This window comes from Mus caroli, unplaced genomic scaffold (assembly GCF_978045245.1).
Source record: "Mus caroli unplaced genomic scaffold, Mus_caroli_1 scaffold_13, whole genome shotgun sequence".
NCBI lineage: Eukaryota > Metazoa > Chordata > Mammalia > Rodentia > Muridae > Mus > Mus caroli.
Window position 1 is genome coordinate 117,169,405 of NW_028227268.1, and position 21,222 is coordinate 117,190,626.

Below are 21,222 nucleotides of genomic sequence, written 5' to 3' on the forward strand. Positions count from 1 at the left end.
ATCAGGTGTGATAACACACTGCTCAGGAGGCTGTGTAAACTAAGCTTCCTGGGAATTTATTGTGACTCAATAAGTCCTGCAGTTGTGAAATGACACAATGTGTTCTCTTCTGTAGGGTGCTCAAAAGAAAGGTTTATTTTACTTCAGGTGCTGGGGACCAGAAGAACTCATGCTGTTCAGGTTAACCATCTCAAGTCGCCTAGCACCCTTCACCGAAAAGTATGCTTGCTTCTCCTTACACAGAGCGCAGGCTCAGAGAGGTGCCTAACAAGGGCAATCAAGCCTAAAGACAAGGGACAGAAGCCCTGGGCAGCTTCATTGGGCCGGCTTTTTCTCTCTGTAAGGCTAGCTTACGCTAGGGGGCGCTCGGGCGCAGAGGAGTGCAAACTTGGGGTCGGGTGTACAGTGGACCGGGCTTCCTAAGGGAGCTGAGGGACTGCGACACTGCGCAGGCGCGTGTTCCGTTTCCAAGCGGGTGCGCAAACGCTGAGCAGTGCGCAAGTGTGCGCATGTGCAAGGTTGAAGCGCAATGGCAGGTGTTGGGGTCGAACCGCTGCAGGGGATGGTGCGATTTGGGCTGCTGGTGCTTACTGTGTGTGCTGCGGGTGCCCGTGGGCTCTATTTCCACATCGGCGAGACTGAGAAGCGCTGCTTCATCGAGGAAATACCCGACGAGACCATGGTCATCGGTCAGGGGGCTGAGGGTGGAGAGGCCCTTTGTTTTCAGCTGGCCCTTGGAAGCACTCCTCCTTCCCTGTCAGCTCGACCCCATCCTGAGGGTGCCTTGAGGGCACCAGCTCCCCTGCCCAGTGCCCTGGGGTCACTTGCTGGGGGCTAGGTTGTGACTGTGTGTCTACTCTACAGGCAACTATCGAACTCAGATGTGGGACAAACAGAAAGAGGTGTTCCTGCCATCGACCCCCGGCCTGGGCATGCATGTAGAGGTGAAGGACCCGGACGGCAAGGTAAACCCCCACCACCTCGCTAAAACGGTTCTAGCCGGCGCCAGCTGTCCGTTAATGTCTTTATGGGATGGAAAATACCGCCGTGGTCCTGAGAAAGTCCCCAGGTACCAGGTCCCGCATTTTAAGAGATCGTTGTAAAATTGGGGCTTGATGCGTGTTGCAGGTTGTACTGTCCCGGCAATACGGCTCCGAGGGCCGTTTCACGTTCACGTCCCACACACCCGGTGACCATCAGATTTGTCTGCACTCCAACTCCACCAGAATGGCGCTCTTCGCTGGAGGCAAACTGGTAAGAGGCTCAGCCTTAGAGTTTCTCACTTGATACCAAGGTTGATTTATTGCAGTCTTTTCTTTTTTCTTTTAATTTTGCCTTTCTGGGGGGAGCAAGTGGTTACAGTTAGAACTGGATGTCCTTCTTCCTCATTCAGCCAGAGACTCCATAGCAGTAACCGACGGTGGGTGGCACCCCGTCATTCATCCTGTTTCCTTGTAGCGTGTACACTTGGACATCCAGGTTGGAGAGCATGCCAACAACTACCCCGAGATCGCTGCTAAGGATAAGTTAACAGAGCTACAGCTTCGAGCTCGCCAGTTGCTTGATCAGGTGGAGCAGATCCAGAAGGAGCAGGATTATCAGAGGGTAAGGGACTTGCACTCGGAGGCTGTAATTGACCTTTAAACCCACTGTACAACGTGGCTGCTGGGGACTTCTCTACTCGGGAGTGTGGGAGTTACCAGGCTACATAGGTGAGGTTTGGTTTTGGTTTTCTTTCCTTGATTTCTGTATATGTCTACAGTGCCAGGGTTGAATGTTGGGCAAGCTCTCTACCATTGAGCCACACCTCCAGTCATGTGCGTGTCTGTATTATATATACGTATATAAAATGTATTATATTTCTTATAATGACTATGTTATAAATAAATACATATATATGTATATAAGTTCTAAAAGCCTACACCACTCACTATTTCCAGGTGGTCTCCCATCCAAGTACGAACCAGTCCTGGCTCTGCTTAGCTTCTGAGATCAGATCTCAGGTGTTCAGGATGGTGTGGCTGTAGACCATGTAATATTTTTTTTCTGTTTGTTTGTTATGAAATACATATAAAACGTAACATTTTAACTATGTGTGAGCGTACAGAGCTGTGGCATTGCGTAGATTCGTGTCCCGTTGCCCCCATCACTGCTGTCCATCTGCATCACTTTTCCCTTCCCAGAAACTCTGACCCCATTGAGCACTCCCCTTCCCTTGCTGAGGTTTGGATGCTTGCTTAGCTTGGACGTCTGTGATCCTGATTCTCGGTAAACACCAACTCCCCGTTTCCCATGTTCTGCTGCAGTTCTACTTTTTGCCTATAGTCTTGGTCTTTTTTTGTTTGTTTGTTTGTTTGTTTTTCGAGACAGGGTTTCTCTGTATAGCCCTGGCTGTCCTGGAACTCACTTTGTAGACCAGGCTGGCCTTGAACTCAGAAATCTGCCGGCCTCTGCCTCCCAAGTGGTGGGATTAAAGGCGTGCGCTACCCCTCCCGGCTTGCCTATGGTCTTGATCACTAACTCAGCAACGTAGAATCCTTTTGTGTCTGTCTTAGTTCATTTAGCACAATGTGCCCAGGGTTTATCTGCCTTGTAATTTGTCAGAACTCCTGTTTTTTATATTTATTTATTTTCGCAGTGCTAGAAGTTGAACCTAGGTCATCACACGTGCTGGATAAGGGCTCTGAACCCCATCATGCCCTGAACCTAGGTCATCACACGTGCTGGATAAGGGCTCTGAACCCCATCATGCCCAACCCCTTTAAATATTGTCTTCTTATTGAGGATGTGCATCTGTGTTTGGATGTGTGCACGTGTGTGTGCATGTGTCCTGTGAGCTCAGAAGAGGGCTTCAGAGCTCGAGTTACAGATGGTTTCCAGCTACCTGACATGGGTGCTGAGCAGTGACCTCAGCTCCTCTACAAGAGAAGTAGGAGCTCTTAAACACTGAGTTATCTTTCCATCCTGTAGAACTATCACTGTCTCTCCCAGTCCTTAAGACAGGGTTTCTTTGTGTAGCCTTGACTGTCATGGAACTTGTTCTGTAGACCAGCCTGGCCTGGAATTCAGAGATTGGCTTTCCTCTGCCTCCTGAGTGCTGGAATTAAAGGTGTGCACCACTACCTATAGAATTCTCCTTTTAAGATTGAATAATAGTCTGTTTTATGTATAGACCTCATCTTGTTTTGGGTAGTTATTTCTAAATTGTATGATCCAGTTTAGAGAGGACAGTGTACAATTTAGTAATACCCATTGCTTGCTTGTTTTCCATGGCCTCTTAGTGGAGAAAGCATGATTTCATTCGGAACAGAAATGGTTGTAGAGAATGTTACTTTCCTTCCTGGGGGCAGTCTCAGTGGAAGGACTAGCCTCTGCATGGAATTACAGGTAGTATTCCTGAGGCGTTTGGTCTGAAGTTGTGCGGTCACACCAATGGAGGGCCTTATAATAGCAGGTTCTGTTTTCCTACCCATTCTAATTCTTTGTTCACTGTCCCATGCAGTATCGTGAAGAGCGCTTCCGTCTGACCAGTGAGAGCACCAACCAGAGGGTCCTGTGCTGGTCCATCGCCCAGACTGTCATCCTCATCCTCACTGGCATCTGGCAGATGCGTCACCTCAAGAGCTTCTTTGAGGCCAAGAAGCTAGTGTAGGGATCTTGCCCTATAACCTTCCCCTTTTACCTCAATTATTTGGTAATTTCCCCACCCAGCCCCTCATTCACCTGGAGTTTGAGGAGGAGAGATGAAAAAACTGTGTGTCACTGGTGTCACACTGGCGTCATGGCACTGGCGTCATGGCACTAAACCACTCAGACCAGCTACCTGTGACCCTGGTTCTCCAAGAAGCAGACGTTGGTCTAAGCCTTCAAGATCTGCCTTAGGGTTTGGGAGAAGTTGGAATTAACCCAAGGTCAAGTCCTTTCTTTTGCCTCCTCCGTTTTTGAAGAGATGACCAAATGCACTTGTGTTTTCTGTTTGTTGCTTGTTGAGTAAGCAGCTGGCATGCCTGTGGAGGAGGAGGCCTTGCCTCAACGGTCCTGGGTCAGTCCCGAGTTCTCCCAATGGCTTTGTGAATGTAAATAAGGGCAGTTCGGGGCCCTGAAGGAGTGAGATGTTTTTCTATATTTTAGAACTATTTTTGGATAAATTATATATTTTCCTTCCTGATTGAATCATCATCACTGCCTGTAACTAGCGAAAACCACCAGTCCAGACCTTATCCATTCTACTCATTCACAGTTTTAATAACTTCCATGCAGTGATTTCGGCACTCTGGGGCCAGACAGCAGCTCCCTGTCAGACGGCCAACAAGAGTTCTCTGGAATCCTTGTGAGTCCGTTCCCACAGGCTCACAGTGTCAGGAGAGGGTGGCAGATCCTCAAGTTTGAAGGTTCGTTTTTTTGTTGGAACTCCGTATGTAGACTAGCCTAGCCTCAGACCCACCGTGTGTACGCCTACCAAATGTTGTGATGAAAGAGGCAGGCGCCGCACCTGGTAAATATTTCCTTCAAGGGAACCGGAGTTTGGTTCTTTATGCAAAGTTTTTCCCAATGAAATAAAACATAGTTAACTGTGTTTGATGTGAAATAATAGATTGTGGGTAGAGGTGAGGCCAAAAAAAGGTTGTGGGGTGGGGGAAAGAAGCTTGCCGCCTTGACTGCCTACCTTTGGAGAAAACCTGGAGTGGACTTGAGTGGGCATTCGTGCTAAGTCACCCTCATCGGTAAGATACTGCAAAGGACCAACAACAACAACAACAACAACAGGTTGGTGTTGGCTCCTGAACAGTAAACCGCTCTGACTGAGCTTCAGTCGGTCGCCCTCTTCTGTACGAGCCTCATGCAATTAGTTGCCCCTTCATGATATTTTATTTCATAATTTTATTATATATTTATTTGGAATATTTATTAAATTTCTTTTTCTGACTTATAGAACTAAACTCTCCATTTGTTTTTGTTTTTTTTTAATTTTTTGTGTGTAGGTACTCTACCATATATGCAAACATATTTTACACTTGGAGTATATGCAATTTTTTTTATTTTTATTTTTTTTTAGTTTGTAAAGAGGAAGGCAAAAAAGTGAAAAAAAGATTCTATATATCCCTCCTATTTTTATTCTGGATGGAAATTAACTTAACCACTGGAAAACTTCCTCAGGTACTTAAAATACCTTTGTAGTTTTCTTCAGGTTAAAGTTAGTATTAGAAGTTAGATGTCAGAATTATTTTGTTTTTAGGTTATTGAGACAAGGTATTTATTATAGCTTTGGTGTAAACCAGTCTGGCCTTGAACTCACAGAAATCCACCTGCCTCTGCCTCTAAAGTGCTGGGATTAAAGGCGTGTGTCATCACTGCCCAGCAACATGAGGCTCTTGAGAAGAGACACTTTTCTGTTCTGATGTCTCAAGAATTCTAGCCAGCAAAGTAGACTGGACCTGAGAGAGTGAGAGGCTAGAAAAGGCCAGGCCAGGCATCGATGGATTTGTCCACAATAAACACATTGGAGCACCAAGCTCTGAACAAGCAAGTTTCTTTCCTGTTGATCCCTTTCCACCGCACCCCCTATCCCCACCTTGGAAACAAACAGATTTCTGGCAGCATTCAATTATGGCCAGATGCAGTTGTGTATGTGAGGGATATGGTAGGTAGGAAACTGACTGCCCCAAAGGTATCTCCATCCTAACTCCTGAAACTTGTGAATGCCATTCAACATGGCCAAGATTGCTGACCAGATAACTTTAAAGTAGGGAGTTAGTCTAGATCAGTTCTCAACTTGTAGGCCATGACCCCTTTAGGCGTCAAATAACCCTTTCACAGGGTCCACCTAAGACCAGCAGAAAAGACACATTTACATCATGATTCATAAGAGTAGCAAAATTACAGTTGTGAACTAGCAAAAATGATGTTATGGATGGGGTCACTTCAGTGTGAGGAACTGTATTAAAGGGTAGCAGCATTGGGAAGGTTGAGAAGCACTGATCTAGATCATCAGTTTGAGCTCACTGCAGTCACAGGTGCCAGAGTCCAGCTTTTTGCAGTTAGGCTTCTAGCCCCACCTTAAGTCTCCCCCTTTTCCTCTCCTTTGCTGCTGATTGAGACTCTAAGGCATCATGCTTGCTAGGGAAGTGCTCTACATTGATCCGGTTGCCCACTTAATGACCCCTTTTATTGGTCTTTCCTTCAGCTCAGCCACTCCTGTTGTCAGGAGGACTTTCCCTTTCTTAATAGGTGGTCACTATAAGACCCTGTTGGTAAATGTTTTTAGTCCCCACCAATCTCTTTTCTATTATTGCCCTAACAATAGTTATCAGAATGGCTTAATAACAAACTTTTAGCTTTAGGAGACCAGACATGGTGACATTCAGGCAAGCTGTTTTATTAGAGTGGCAAGGTGAAGGAAAGATGTAACTGCGCGGGAGGGAGCAGAGTTCTTTTAAGGTCTCTTGTAAAGAAAGTGATTGGGGAAGAGGGGCAGCGCCCAGAAGAAATGGGCCTAAGGTCCACTGACACTTTTTTGGCTTTAGGTGTTTTAAGAGGTCCCAAGGAAGGGTGGTAGTGCACGCCTTTAATTCCAGCACTAGGGAGGCTAAGTCAAACCAGTCTGGTCTACCTACCAAGTTCCAGGCCAGCCACTACATAATGAGGCCATGTCTCAAAAAAACCAATCAATCAATCTTCCCCAGGCAGTGATGGCACATGCCTTTAATCTCAGCATTTGGGAGGCAGAGGCAGGCGGATTTCTGAGTTTGAAGCCAGCCTCGTCTATAGAGTGAGTTCCAGGACAGCCAGGGCCACACAGAGAAACCCTGTCTTGAAAAAAAACAAAATAAATAAAAAAACAGAAGAAAAAGTCCTAAGGACATTCCCTGGTAAGGAATTCTGAAAGAATGGGCCTTATTAACATGTGTAACAAAGTCTGATTTTGGTTTTCTGGGAAAGATGGTCCCAGGAAGGGTTCGAGTCAACTTGGCTTTTCTTCTAAGAGCTGTTAAGGATTGTAGCGCGTGTTGGCAGTATTTGTGAAAATCTTCATAGTAGCTGAAGGCCTGATTTAACATTTACCTTAGGTTAGCAACTTGTGCCGCGATTTCTGCCCAGTGAGATTTGCCTCTGGTGACCCACAGAACCCTAATTCCTTTGCGCATGTGCCTAAGTGGCGGCTGCCTCCCTTTAGCCAAAACGCGGTAGATCCCAACCATAACTTAGCAAAGCCCTGCCCATGTCACTCTGTGGGTCAGGGAAGGCTGGGGCGCCAGAGAAGAGGCACCCACATTTCGGAGGGCGTTCAAGGGTCAGCATTGCGGAACGTTCCTGCGCAGAGCCAGCACAAATTGGTAGCAACGTCGGACATCGAGGAGAAAGAACTTCCAGGAAGTGACGTACCTTCCAGAGCTGATTAGTTGTTGGTTTGTCCCGCCCTTCGCGTGCGCACTGTCAGCGTGGAGTCACGCCATGGAGGACCAAGAAGCGCTGGGTTTTGAACACATGGGCCTGGATCCCCGGCTCCTGCAGGTATGGGGTAGGCTGTGGAGCTGCTACCCGGTGTGCCGCTGCACTCCGCGCCGCTTGAGCTGCGTCCTCTTCCTTCTTAGGCTGTCACCGATTTGGGCTGGTCGCGACCTACGTTGATCCAGGAAAAGGCCATTCCTCTGGCGCTGGAGGGGAAGGACCTCCTGGCCCGCGCCCGCACAGGCTCCGGGAAGACCGCAGCTTATGCTATTCCGATGCTTCAGTCGCTTCTCCACAAGAAGGCGGTGGGTAGCGAGAGGAGCAGTGAGTATGAGGCAGGAAGCTCCAAAAGAGTAGGGAATGAAGTGCCCGACTGTGCCAAGGTTCCTCCTATAGGTCCTGTGGTAGTGTTAGGCGGCCCATAGAGAACTTGGTCAATTTGTAGCTTAATCTCTGAGCTGGAGTTCAGGTTACTAGGCTCTCAACCCAGACCTTGGTGCCACGACCGCCATCCTGTTGTAATTTTGAGTAACTTTTTATCTAGAGGGGGGCTCATCAGCTCCGTAGTACGTTAAGTGATTTCAGCAAGTTCTAAATTTGAGTGCCTGGGAAAGCTCTGCCCCCTGTGCTGTGAGGTGGGCAGAATTAAGAGTTTATCAGGACACAGCTAGGTGATTGTGTACATGGTTCTGACTGTTTGGGCGGACCCAGTACTTTGAACGGTCTTGAATTGGTGCTCTTACAGACAGGTCCTGTAATGGAGCAGGCTGTGAGAGGCCTTGTTCTTGTTCCTACCAAGGAGCTGGCACGGCAGGCCCAGGCCATGATCCAGCAACTGGCTGCCTACTGTGCTCGGGACGTGCGAGTGGCTAATGTCTCAGCTGCGGAAGACTCGGCTTCTCAGAGGTGGGTGAGACCTGCAGGCCTCCAAAGGGAGAACGCATTGCAAATGTGTGCCTTTGGTGCCGTGAGTGGCAGGGCAGGGCAGGTCTGCCAGGGTGAGGGTCTGGCTGCTAAATCCTTGCCACCCAAAACTTGCCACCTGCAGAGCTGTGTTGATGGAGAAGCCAGATGTGGTGGTGGGAACCCCATCCCGAGTATTAAGCCACTTGCAGCAGAACAGCTTGAAACTCCGGGACTCCCTAGAGCTGCTGGTGGTAGATGAAGCTGACCTTCTTTTTTCCTTTGGCTTTGAGGATGAACTCAAGAGTCTTCTCTGGTAAGGAAGAAACAGAAGTGGCTCCTAGACCTGCAAGGGTCCGGACTTGGGACTGGAGTGGGATAGGTGGAGCCTGATCAAGCCCTGTTCTTTGTTTCAGTCACTTGCCTCGGATTTACCAGGCTTTCCTCATGTCGGCCACTTTCAATGACGACGTACAGACTCTGAAGGAGCTGGTACTGCATAACCCGGTGAGTGGGGCATCTGGGACTGAGACACACGTCTCCGAACTTGTTGATCCTTCTCAGGCGCTTGCGGAGGGACGATTTTTGTTAGGTATGTCTTTCCTAATTCCTAATCACTGAAAGGAAGTCACTTGAAGTCATTATATATTTATAGCTTTCCCTAGTCCAAACTGTGCTTTGCTTGCAAGTCACTTGGGGTTACGTTTTCAAAGGGAGCCAAATTCTAAGACCAGAGTTCTCCTTGTGTACATTTCAGTCTTCAGAACCATTGTGCAGGCCTTCTACTCTGGATCCTGTCTCCTCCCAATGTTTGTCTTGTGCTGTACACTGATGCTGTATGTATAGTTTGTTTCTAATACCACAATAGTTAGGGTACTTTGAGTTCTTAGGTTACAGCCCTGAGGTGGGGTGGGGAATGGGGCAGTGGCTCACACACCAAAAACCCTTAAAGACACGTTCTGTCCTGCACTAATGTAGTTGCTTTGGTTGGTGAGGCAGTGTCCACAGAACCACTTCTCTTTCCTTATCACAGGTCTGTCCTCTTCTTAGGTTACCCTCAAGTTACAGGAGTCCCAGCTGCCGGGGCCAGACCAGCTCCAGCAATTTCAGGTGGTCTGTGAGACAGAAGAAGACAAGTTCTTGCTGCTGTATGCCCTGCTCAAGCTGTCACTGATTCGGGGCAAAGCCTTGCTCTTTGTCAATACTCTAGAGAGGGGTTACCGGCTCCGTCTTTTCCTGGAACAGTTCAGCATTCCTTCCTGCGTGCTCAACGGAGAACTCCCACTGCGCTCCAGGTCTGCTGTGTCTGTCGTGATAAAGATAAGCTGAGAAGAAACATGGAAGGAGAACCCAGTTGGTTCTTTCCCTTTTTACGAGATGGGTTTTATGCTGTATTTGTAGTCCAAGTTAGCCTTGAACTTAGAGCACTCCTCAGATTTCTAAGTGCTGAGATTAAATTTGGGGGCTGCCTCACACAGCTGGTCTTATATTTTCTCTCCTCCCATCTCTTTGCAGTGTGAGGGATTGAGCCCAGAGCCTTGTTCTTGCTGGATAAGCACTCAACCACTGAGTTATACACCTAGATCCCTTTTCTGTTCTGTAACCACTTGCTAGGAGCTTGCCTCTCAGTATGATGACAACTCTGAAATACTTAGCTGCTGCTCCATTAAGGAAGAAGGGAAGGAAGGAAGGAAAATTATGAGTGTAGGTGTTTTATTGCCTGTGTGGTTTATGTGTCCCACGTGCGTAGCTGATGCATATAGAGGCCATAAAGGGTATTGGATCCCCTGACATTGGAGTTACAGAGTATTAGCTGCCATGTGGGTGCTGGGACTAGAAACTGGGTCCTCTGGAGAGCAGTAGTGCATTTAGTCCTTGAGCCATCTCTCCAGGTCAGTGCTGTAGTTTTCAGCTGAGGAAGCTGAGGCACAGATCTGAAGATGATAAAGGAGGTAAAGAGAGAGTAGGGAAGGATGATGGTTAGGATGATCAGGCTGATCATTCCCCTTGGATTGCAGGTGCCACATCATCTCACAGTTCAACCAAGGCTTGTATGATTGCGTCATAGCGACAGATGCTGAAATCTTAGGATCCCAAGTCAAAGGCAAACGTCGAGGGCGCGGGTCCAAAGGAGACAAGTGAGTCCACGGTTCTCTTTTCTCATCATTCCCCCAAGAGGACTGTTTTCAGCCTCTGTAAGACTGAAGCCAAAGTGCATAGAGTGAATGAGTTGCCAGACATTCTCGATGGTTATATCTGGCAGTCCTACGGGCCCTTGCTTAGCTTCCTGGGCAGACATAGAGACAAGTAGGGCAGTAGAGGGCGATGCCCACATGTGCAGCACAGTGTCAGGGTCCCAGAGGTGGTTTATGGGCCAGTATGTTCTGCTATTGCCCAGGGCTAAGGTCAGGGCACAGGTTTGCCTGCATGTCAGAACTCCAGTCCACCCTCCAACACCCCAGCTCCTGGAATGATTCTAATGTCCAACAGTTTGGAGGTCTTTCAGCTTTGCTTAGAGGAGATGGCTTAGAGATATATGTGAGAACACATTCTCAGAGGGTGAGTATCTGTCTGATACCAGGTTATTTTTTCAGGGCCTCTGATCCAGAGTCAGGTGTGGCCCGGGGCATAGACTTCCACCACGTGTCTGCGGTCCTCAATTTTGACCTTCCTCCCACCGCAGAGGCCTATGTCCATCGAGCTGGCAGGTAGGAGGATGGGGCGTGGGGCAAGCTGGGGTGTGCGGAAGGACAAATCCTGCGGGCTAGTGATACACGCTTGATCTTCTCCCTCTGCAGGACAGCTCGAGCCAACAACCCAGGCATAGTTCTGACCTTTGTGTTGCCCGCGGAACAGCCTTCCTTGGGGAAGATTGAGGACCTTTTGAGTGGAGGTAAGAGCCTGGGCTATCTGGGCTATGACTGTGAGTCTAGGAGCTGGGCTTCTCCCAGCTCACCTGACAAGCAACTCCAGCGTCTAGTATGGTACTGCACATCTGTCATTGCAGAGCACGGGGGTGAGACAGGATGGCTGACTGACAGTTTATGAGGCTAGGCTGGGATACATAGTAAGAACTTTTTTTTTTTTTTTTTTTTTTTGCTATTTTTAAATCAAAGAATGGGGCTTGAGAGGTTGATCTGTGGCTGAACACTTGCTGCTCTTTCCTGTTTTTAAGATAAATGTATGTATGAATGTATGTGTGTATGTCTGTATGTGAGTATGAATGTATGTATGTGAGTATGAATATATGTATTGTATGTATGTATGAATGTATGTATGTGAGTATGTATGCATGCACGTATGTATGTGAGTGTATGTATGTGTGTATGTATGTATGCATGTATGTATGTATGTGAGTACACTGTCGCTGTCTTCAGACACACCAGAAGAGGGCATTGGATCCCATTACAGATGGTTGTGAGCCACCATGTGGGTGCTGAGAATTGAACTCAGGACCTCTGGAAGAGCAGTCTTAACCTCTGAGCTATCTCTTCAGCCCCACTTGCTGTTCTTTTAGAGGACTCAGGTTTAGTTCCTAGCACCCGTTTGACAGTTGACAGACATCTGTAACTCTAGCACCCTCTTGGCATCTGCAGGCACCAGGCATGTACGCAGTACACATATGTGCATACAGGCAAAACACAAAAAAAGTAAAATAAATCTTTTTCTAAATCCAAGACGAATGAGAGGAGGAAGCCTTATATATAGCAGGCTCCCAGCATTGGAGCCTGAGGTGGGAAGAGAGTTCTAGGTCAGCCCAGGTTACATAGCTAGTTGGAGGCCACCCCGGGTTATATAATGAGGCCCTGTGTAAAATGCTGAGAAATCCGAAGTGATGGCAGACTCCTACCACTGTCCATTATCATTTTTCCCAGTGACAGACACTGTGTCCTTTCATATAGTGACTAAAGTAATATTCTATCATGTTCACTGACTGCTTCATAGTCAGGAGTTAATTAGATACTCTGCTCTGTTTGGACTCAGTTGCTTTGAGTGGGTGAAGTGTGCCCTGTCTGCAGGCAGCAGCCATCATCATGAGGGGTCTTATGGGTGGTGGGTTGTGAGCCTGAGGCTATGATGGCACATCGGGCTGAAGCACACACCCCTAACCTAAGTGTTTTGGGAGCTGCTTTTAGACTCAAAGATAGTGATGCTGAGTAGCGTCTCATGGTCCAGCGTCATTTCAGAGAAGAGGAGCAGGAGGCTGCCGGGGAAGGCCTTACATGGGCCCTCCCCTCAACCTTCACAACTGCCTTCTCCCCAGAGGGCGAGGCCCCCATCCTGCTTCCATACCAGTTCCAGATGGAGGAGATTGAAAACTTTCGCTATCGCTGCAGGGTAAGCTTGACAAAGGTGGGGAGGAGGGACGTTGTGGAGTGGGCTGTGACCCAGGGATTATACCCCATCGCTGAACACGCAGGTCTAAGGCCGTCTCACCCCTGGTCTACCCACAGGATGCCATGCGCTCAGTGACCAAGCAGGCCATTCGAGAGGCAAGACTGAAGGAGATCAAGGAGGAGCTTCTACACTCAGAGAAGCTCAAGGTGAGAGCTAGCTTTGAGCTATCATTTTGGGCAGCTGAGTAATGAGCTCTGAGTAGTGAGAAGCAGACAGCTGAATGGTTTGCTGGCCTTTGGCACAGAGAGGCAGGAAACCAGTTGAAAGGCAGCTGTTTTGCTGGGAGGGTGGTAGACACACTTCACAGTGTGCACTCGGTTAATTATAAATAGCATACATAGTGTATGTGTAAACAACATTATTGGGAATACTATTAGAATCATTACAACATTATTTGGAAGCCCCGCAAGGTCCATACTAGGGTTCTTAGAATGTATAAGCCATACCTAGATGTTACAAAGACATGGAAAAGAGTGGAGAGGCTGTTGGTGTTGATGAAGAACAGTCTGTAAGAAGATAATAAGCTTAAGTGATTGAGAGTGCCTATGTTTGTGTCTTAGAGAAGTAAACAGACATGTCCTTGTACCCATTTTGGAGACTCAGTAGTCTAGCATCAGTGAGTGAATAAAGGCTCTTAACTGCCCCACATTGTGAAACTCTGGCGTGTGAGAAGGGACCACATTCCAAAGCCTCCAGAGTAGACAGATTTCCTGGAGGTAGCATTATCTGGCTGTGCTACAGCATGCCGTTCCTTACTTGGCCAGCAGAGGGCAACTGTGCAAGCCATGAGAAGCCTGTCCTGGTTTGTCCTAGGCTGTTGCTGTCAAGGAGGAAGAACAACAAAGTGGTAGGCAGACTTACTTCACTGTGACACTTTTTTTGTGCATCTTAAATCTTGTGCTCTCTGTCTGTCAGACATACTTTGAGGACAACCCCAGAGACCTTCAACTACTTCGTCATGATCTGCCCTTGCACCCGGCAGTGGTGAAACCTCATTTGGGCCATGTCCCTGACTATTTGGGTGAGTGTGGCTGAGTGTCAGGAGACTGGAGGACAGAGCCTCACTCTTGGCCATCTTCCACCTGCTCCTGTGCTTGGTGCTGGGACAGCTTGTGTGTGAGAGCACTAGAGACCAGGAAGCTCAGAGTTTGTGAGCACGAGCAACCATGCTCCATGCACCAGCTCGTGCAGATGTGTTCCACCCGTCTATCTCATCATAACTGGGTTGCATTGTGGAGATGAGGGAACTGGTTGTGCAGAGTTGGTGGCATATTCCAGGGTCTGGCTGAGTAGGAAAATGAGCCAGTGACTGGCTTCCCGTGTTCTCAAGATGCTGAGCACATTTGAGGGAGAGTCCTGGACTCAGGACCCTTGTGCTGGGGAATACTCTAGATTGGCAGGCACCAAGTTGAAACCAGTGTGGTTTGAGGGTAGGAGCAGGTGAGGGGGGCACACGGTGCTGAGGGAGGGAGGGTATCTGTTCAAGCTAGCTGGTCCTTCGCAACTCAGGAAGGCTCTGGGCTTTCCCTTTGGATGTGTAGTGTGGGGTAGTTTTGGCAGTGAGTATCCTTGCCTTCCATGCTTACAATAAACAAAGAGTTGATGAGACGGTGGCTGGCCAGTTAGCGTGGGCTCTCCATCATTCCTGACCCTGCCTGCTTATAATGGAGTCAGTTTGCTAATGTGATGTTGCTGCTTTGGAAGTGATAGAAGGGCTGGGCAGTTGTGGTACACGCCTTTAATGCTAACAACCAGGAGGCAGAGACGGGCAGATCTTTGTGAGTTTGAGGCCAACCTGGTCTACAGATGGAGTTCTACAGCCACGAGGGCTATGTAGAAAAACCCTGTCTCAAAAAACCAAAACAGGGCCGGGCGTGGTGGCGCACGCCTTTAATCCCAGCACTTGGGAGGCAGAGGCAGGCGGATTTCTGAGTTCGAGGCCAGCCTGGGCTACAGAGTGAGTTCCAGGACAGCCACGACTACACAGAGAAACCCTGTCTCGAAAAACCAAAAAAAAAAAAAAAAAAAAAAAAAAACCAAAACAAAACAGGTAACAGGAAGGTATGGGAGAGACATACCAGGGCAGACAAGGTGTGAGTGTGAAAGGGCCCAGGAAAGATGACACCAGAGCTAGGGCTGCAGGCAGGCTCCTAAGGGATAGTGAGCTAGAGAAGACCCCACCCTTGGTCTGTGTCAGAAATGCTAGGAGGCTCCCTTTGGCCTAAAGCACCTACTAAGAGCAAAGTCACTCACTAAGAGTGAGCCAGGAAGTTTGCAAGACCCGGGAAGGTCTGACATGTTAGATGTGGCCTATCCTGTTGAGGTGCGTGCTCTGAGGCTGGGCCCAAGATCTTGTGAAGTTGGGGTGGAATACAGAGGGAAGGGAAGGAGCAGTAATAGAGAATTTGCAGTTCAGGAGCAGCACAAAAGGAGCCCACTCTCTGACTTCTCTCTTTTTAAATGCCTCATCCTTGTAGGCGTTTCTTCCCTCCCTCCCTTCCTTTCACTGTGCTGTGTACACACTCTGCTATGAATATGCCATAGCTTCTCTTGTTATGTGTCCTTTGCATTAAATGTAATCACTACAGACATGGTTTAGACAGTGGGAGCCTATGGAACTAACTTTAATCTTCTGTCTGTACACATATAACAAATAATTGAGTATTGGATACTCTTCCCTTCAGCCCCCTGCCCCCGACCCTGACTTTAGGGGTTTTTGTTGTTGTTGTTTTGTTTTTTAAGATTTATTTATTATATGTAATACACTGTAGCTGTTTTCAGACACTCCAGAAGAGGGCACCAGATCCCATTACAGATGGTTGTGAACCACCATGTGGTTGCTGGGATTTGAACTCAGGATCTTCAGAAGAGCAGTCATTGCTCTTAACTGCTGAGCCATCTCTCCAGCCCCACTTTATGGTTTTTTGAGACAGGGTTTCTCTGTGTAGCTCTGGCTGTTCTGGAACTCACTCTGTAGACCAGGCTGGCCTTGAACTCAAACCCTCCTGCCTCTGCCTCCTGATTACTGGGATTAAATGTGTGCACCACTGAATTGGAGTCTGTGCTGTAACTGTACAGGGTAATGCTGAGAAGGGAGTGGGCCAGCACTGAAAGCCAGGTCTCATGGGATAGAGAGAACTGTGTAGCTGAAGGTTAGAAGTAGGGGTGAGGCTATCCCTGAGGCCCAGCATCTCTTCCAGTTCCTGCTGCTCTTCGTGGCCTTGTGCATCCTCGAAAGAAACGGAGAAAGATGCCCTTCTCTAAGAAGGCTAAGGTACGTCTCCCTCGATGCCTGGCATAGAAGCAGTGCTCCTTTCCACCATGCCCTGCATCTTCAGCAACTGAGGGAGAGATGGGTCTCCCAGGAACGGGGGGTGGGGGGTGGGTTTGTGGTATTCGCACAGCAGCCTGAAGGCCCTGTGTCTGCCCACAGTGGCCTCCCTCACATCTGCAGCTGCTAACAGTTCTGGCTTGTGGCACAGGGATTTGGTCAGGTGTCAGCACTGCTCATGTCTGTTGGGACCATCTGACTGATTCCTCAAACTAACTTTCCTCTTCTGCTCTTGTAGAAGGTGAAGGCCCAGAACCCACTGCGTGACTTTAAGCACAGGGGAAAGAAAACTAAGCCCGCAGCAAAGCCTTCTTGAGGTTGCCTGAGCCTGAGGACACTGAATTGGGCATCCTGGCCTGGATGGAGTGGGCTTTCCGCTCTGTTTGTGGGCACAATTCTGGTGCTCAGTGTGTGGACAGACTGTACTTTGAGGAAGCAGCTTTGGACACCCCATCTCCTTGGTACTGCTGGGCTGCCATTTTGTCCATTAGCAGAATAAAGATTCCAGCTACCCCGGGCTGTGACCCTCTGGAATGTGGGAAAAGATTGCTTTCCCAAATCTCCAGAGTTGACAGAAAAGGTGGTGTTGTCTGGCTCTGCTGCTGCAAGCCAAGGCCAGGTGTCCTGGTTCTGCCAGTCCAGTGGTGGGCTGTGACTGACCCAGAGCCCTGTATCTAGTTCCTGCAGTTCTACCGACCCAGATCAGCAGACCGAAGGGCTTGTATTCTTCTAAGTCAGGGCATTCCTGACCATAAGCCCCTGGATCTCCCCAGCATATGCATGTTCACATTCAGAGGAAAACATCACTAAGCCCTGGGAGCCAAGGCAACTAGCGTCCCTTCTTGGATGGAAGACAGTCTGTGTGTTTGTTTCAGAAGCACAAGTGGTAATATAAGGAATGCACACCTACGAGACTCCTCCTCAATGTCGCAACCTGAGCACTGGCTACGGGGGGCTTCAGAGGAGGTGATTCTCTGCATCCTCACTCAGCATCCTCCTACCTATCCTGTATACCAGTTACTCTCTGGCTGTCTGCTTGTCACTTGCTTATCCGGCATTGGAAGGCCAGGCTGGGGTAGAAGAGAGAAGTCAAACCTGAAGTGCAGCTTTGGTTCTAGTCAGGGGGTGTGGCTGGAGGGACAGGGTGAGGCTTGGGGTTTCTGTGTCTTAACTCCAAGGGTCTCCAGGATGCTGGAATGTGTAGCCTGGGAAGACGGGGATTGTCAGGTAGATTGGTAGATGTGTTTCAGAGCCTCGAAGCCCACAGTGTCGTCTGTCCTGTGCTCAGTTGTAGTGAGAAAAAGATGAAGAGCAGCCCTGGGAGCCGGGAAGATGGTTTGTAGATAAATGTTTGCTGTGCAAGTAGTGAGGGCCTGGGTGTGCTTCCTCCACACCCAGGGAAAGGCAGAGTGGCAGTCTGCATCTCCAACACCATTGTGTGCCTTTATGCAGGGAGGGAGTGCAAAAGGGGCTTGCTGGCTAGGCAGTGTAGACAAAACAGGACGCTCTAGGTTCAGGGATCCTAAAAACTAAGATGGAGAGCAACAGAGGAAGACCTCTGCATGCATAACAGCATGCATCAGCACATGTAAGAACAGCAATTCCTGGCCTTTGCCACCCTGCTTTGCTGACAGCCCTGGACAGTTGGGTGTACTGAGGTGGATATTGATCCATGCCTTCTGTTCCTGTGGTACTGTCTATGATTCTGTCACTTTCCTTACCATGGTGAGGACATGTGCCCCGGAGCCACCTCGTTGGGGTAGTTTAGTGGGGCTGATACAGTGGCTCAGCAGGTAAAGGTGTTTGCCTGTAAGGTGTGTGAACCAAGGCCAGTTCTTAGGACCCTCATGGTGGGAGGAAAGAAGAGATTCTCACAAGTTCTCTGACCACATATTTGCAATGGCATTTGTGCTCCCACGCCCCATAAATAAAGTCAAAAGCAACCCAGTGAAGATGGGGTCACACAGCAGGTGGGGCAAGGTCAGGTTTGGAGTCTGGCCTGGTCAGCAGTACTAGATGAGCTGTGCGAGTTGTTACTGCAGTAGCTAGCTAGTGTTCTTGGGGGTTCTGCCGTTACTCTGGCCCTACACTTTGGGATGAGATAACTTAGGCTGTGGAGAAAATGTTCCCTGTTTTCTGAGTCTTAAGTAGGGAGAGTATGCAGAGCTTACCACCCTTAAACTTGTTATTGATTCTTTGTAAGTTTCTCATCATGTACCCCAGTCCCACCCATCTCCTTGTCACCCCGACCCTTGCAGGCCCCCCCCCAAAAAATGAAACAAAGCATAGAAAACATTGAGGGAGTTGTAACGTCACAGTGGGTCCCATGGTTTAGCCCTCTGTCCACACATCTGCAATGGTCTGGTCTGGTTTGAGGCCTCTGCCTATTGTGACACCATCAATACTGGATCCTCACAATACTGAGTCCTTCCAGTTAGCCTGTGTGTCATGGAGATCCTGCGGCTCTGGGTCAGCAGGGTTGGCCATTTTGAGCCCTGGCAGTTCACAGATGATGTCGATTTTTTTTTTTGTTTTGTTTTGTTTTTTGTTTTTCGAGACAGGGTTTCTCTGTATAGCCCTGGCTGTCCTGGAACTCACTTTGTAGACCAGGCTGGCCTCTAACTCAGAAATCCGCCTGCCTCTGCCTCCCGAGTGCTGGGATTAAAGGCGTGCGCCACCACGCCTGGCTTGATGATGTCGATTTTTGAGGTGGGCCTGGGATTCACATGGTCCTGAGCTGGCTCTCCCTTATCCACACCATCAGGGTGAGCTCTCCAGCTCTGCTCCAGCTAGGCTGCCCAGTGCCATCATCAGTAGGAGGCAGGATCAGCTCTCCTGCTCTCATGACCTTCGAGCCAGCTCCACTGTGCTACCTGGTCAAGACTTAGCCCTTCCTTTCTAAGGTGCAACCTGTGAGGGATTAGGCCAACTACCACTCTGGGGCTGGTTCACGCCCCAACCCCCACATGCCTTCCCCTTCAGGGCCAGCTCTCCTGCACGCACGCCCTCTGGCCTGCTCATCCACACCCCTGCCACTAGGACCAGCTCCACTGTGCTGCCCAGGCATGACCCTGAGCCTGCTCTCCTGAGTGTTGCAGCTGGCAAGGGGCAGGGCCATCTGTCACAGGTGGCTGGGGGTTGAGGGTGGTTACCATTGCTGCGAGGAAACACCATAACCAAAGCAACTTCCCGAGAAAGGGTTTCTTTTGTTCATAGTTCCATATAAAGTTCACCATCAAAAGCAGTGAGGACAGGAACCCGGGTACAGGAGCTGATGCAGAGGCTGTGGGGGATGCTGCTTAGTAGCTTGTCCCTATGGATTGCTCAAACTGCTTTCTTAGAGCACCCAGGACCACTGGCCAGGGCCTCACCCACAGTGGGCTGGGCCCTCCCATATCTATCACTAGTTAAGAAAATGCCCTCTGATTCTGTTGTTATATCTCCCTTTTCATTTCTGATTTTATTAATTAGGATGCTGTCCCTGTGCCCTCTAGTTAGTCTGGCTAAGGGTTTATCTATCTAGTTGATTTTCTCAAAGAACCAGTTCCTAGTTTGGTTGATTCTTTTTATAGTTCTTTTTGTTCCTCTTGGTTGATTTCAGCCCTGAGTTTGATTATTTCCTGCCGTCTACTCCTCTTGGGTGAATTTGCTTCCTTTTGTTCTAGAGCTTTCAGATGTGCTGTCAAGCTGCTAGTGTGTGCTTTCTCCAGTTTCTTTTTGGAGGCACTCAGGGCTATGAGTTTTCCTCTTAGGACTGCTTTCATTGTGTCCCATAAGTTTGGGTATGTTGTGTCTTCATTTTCATTGAACTCTTGAAAGTCTTTAATTGTCTTTATTTCTTCCTTGACCAAGGTATCATTGAGTAGAGTGTTGTTCAGCTTCCACATGTATGTGGGCTTTCTATTTTTTATGTTGTTATTGAAGACCAGCCTTAGTCCATGGTGATCTGATAGGGTGCATGGGATTATTTCAATATTTTTTGTATGTGTTGAGGCCTGTTTGGTGACCGATTATATGGTCAGTTTTGGAGAAGGTACCATGAGGTGCTGAGAAGAAGGTATATCCTTTTGTTTTAGGATGAAATGTTCTATAGATATATGTTAAATCCATTTGTTTAATAACTTCTGTTAGTTTCACTGTGTCTCTGTTTAGTTTCTGTTTCCAGGATCTGTCCATTGATGAGAGTGGGATGTTGAAGTCTCCCACTATTATTGTGTGAGGTATAATGTGTGCTTTGAGTTTTAGCAGTTTCTTTAATGAATGTGGATGTCCTTGCATTTGGAGCATAGATGTTCAGAATTGAGAGTTCATCATCTTAGATAAATGGATGGATCTGGAGGATATCATCCTGAGTGAGGTAACCCAATCACAAAAGAATAGACATGATATGCACTCACTGATAAGTGGATATTAGCCCATGTCTTAGTTAGGATTTTACTGCTGTGAACAGACACCAAGACCAAGGCAAGTCTTATAAAAACAACGTTTAATTGGGGCTGGCTTACAGGTTCAGAGGTTCAGTCCATTATCACCAAGGTGGGAGCATGGCAGCATCCAAGCAGGCATGGCGCAGGAGGAGCTGAGAGTTCTACATCTCATCCAAAGGTTGCTAATGGAAGACTCACTTCCACACAACTAGAGTGAGGATCTTATGCCCACATCTATAGTGACACATCTACTCCAACTAGGTCATACCTATTCCAATAAGGCCACACCTCCAAATGGTGCCACTTCCTGGTCCAAGAATATACAAACCATCACAGCCCAGAAGCTCTGAATCCTTATTAGAAGGGGAACAAAATACCCATGGAAGGAGTTACAGAGACAAAAAAAAAAAAGTTTGGAGCAGAGACTGAAGGAACAACCATCCAGAGACTGCCCCACTTGGGGATTCATCCCATAAACAACCACCAAACCCAGACACTATGGCAGATACCAACAATAGCCTGCTAACAGGAGCCTGATATAACTGTCTCCTGAGGGCCTTTGCCAGTGCCTGTCAAATACAAAAGTGGATGCTCACAATCATCCATTGGACAGAGCACAGGGTCCCCAATGAAGGAGCTAGAGAAAGTACCCAAGAAGCTGAAGGGGTTTGCAGCCCCATAGGAGAAACAACAATATGAACTAACCAGTACCCC

At 48.4% G+C, this 21,222-nt stretch overlaps 2 protein-coding genes across 3 annotated transcripts; both read left to right on the plus strand.

The window, feature by feature from the left end:
- Positions 1-478: 478 nt before the first annotated feature.
- Positions 479-4,576, plus strand: Tmed4 (transmembrane p24 trafficking protein 4). Its single transcript, XM_021176335.2, has 5 exons — positions 479-689; positions 865-965; positions 1,129-1,254; positions 1,459-1,605; positions 3,503-4,576. Exons 1-5 carry the CDS (start codon positions 530-532, stop codon positions 3,650-3,652), a joined length of 684 nt encoding a protein of 227 aa, XP_021031994.1. The 5' UTR covers positions 479-529; the 3' UTR covers positions 3,653-4,576.
- Positions 4,577-7,417: 2,841 nt separating this feature from the next.
- Ddx56 (DEAD-box helicase 56) lies at positions 7,418-16,660 on the plus strand. 2 transcript variants are annotated; one of them, XM_021176105.2, is made up of 14 exons: positions 7,418-7,512; positions 7,593-7,754; positions 8,195-8,355; positions 8,498-8,668; positions 8,769-8,859; positions 9,403-9,647; positions 10,371-10,490; positions 10,947-11,060; positions 11,151-11,245; positions 12,617-12,690; positions 12,807-12,896; positions 13,666-13,771; positions 15,951-16,024; positions 16,320-16,660. In XM_021176105.2, the coding sequence occupies exons 1-14, from the start codon at positions 7,453-7,455 to the stop codon at positions 16,395-16,397; spliced, it is 1,641 nt and encodes a 546-aa protein (XP_021031764.1). In that variant the 5' UTR covers positions 7,418-7,452; the 3' UTR covers positions 16,398-16,660. The 2 variants fall into 2 exon arrangements, with proteins under 2 accessions (XP_021031764.1, XP_029339941.1); XM_029484081.1 differs by having other exon boundaries at positions 8,249-8,355.
- Positions 16,661-21,222: the final 4,562 nt, after the last annotated feature.

Excerpts from the sequence above, each read along its gene's own strand:
- Tmed4 (XM_021176335.2), top strand. The coding sequence starts at position 530 with ATGGCAGGTGTTGGGGTCGAACCGCTGCAGGGGATGGTGCGATTTGGG. Across the intron at positions 690-864 it reads CGACGAGACCATGGTCATCG|GCAACTATCGAACTCAGATG; the intron begins GTCAGGGGGCTG and ends TCTACTCTACAG. Across the intron at positions 1,606-3,502 it reads AGGAGCAGGATTATCAGAGG|TATCGTGAAGAGCGCTTCCG; the intron begins GTAAGGGACTTG and ends TGTCCCATGCAG.
- Ddx56 (XM_021176105.2), top strand. The coding sequence starts at position 7,453 with ATGGAGGACCAAGAAGCGCTGGGTTTTGAACACATGGGCCTGGATCCC. Across the intron at positions 7,513-7,592 it reads TGGATCCCCGGCTCCTGCAG|GCTGTCACCGATTTGGGCTG; the intron begins GTATGGGGTAGG and ends CTTCCTTCTTAG. Across the intron at positions 13,772-15,950 it reads CCATGTCCCTGACTATTTGG|TTCCTGCTGCTCTTCGTGGC; the intron begins GTGAGTGTGGCT and ends CATCTCTTCCAG.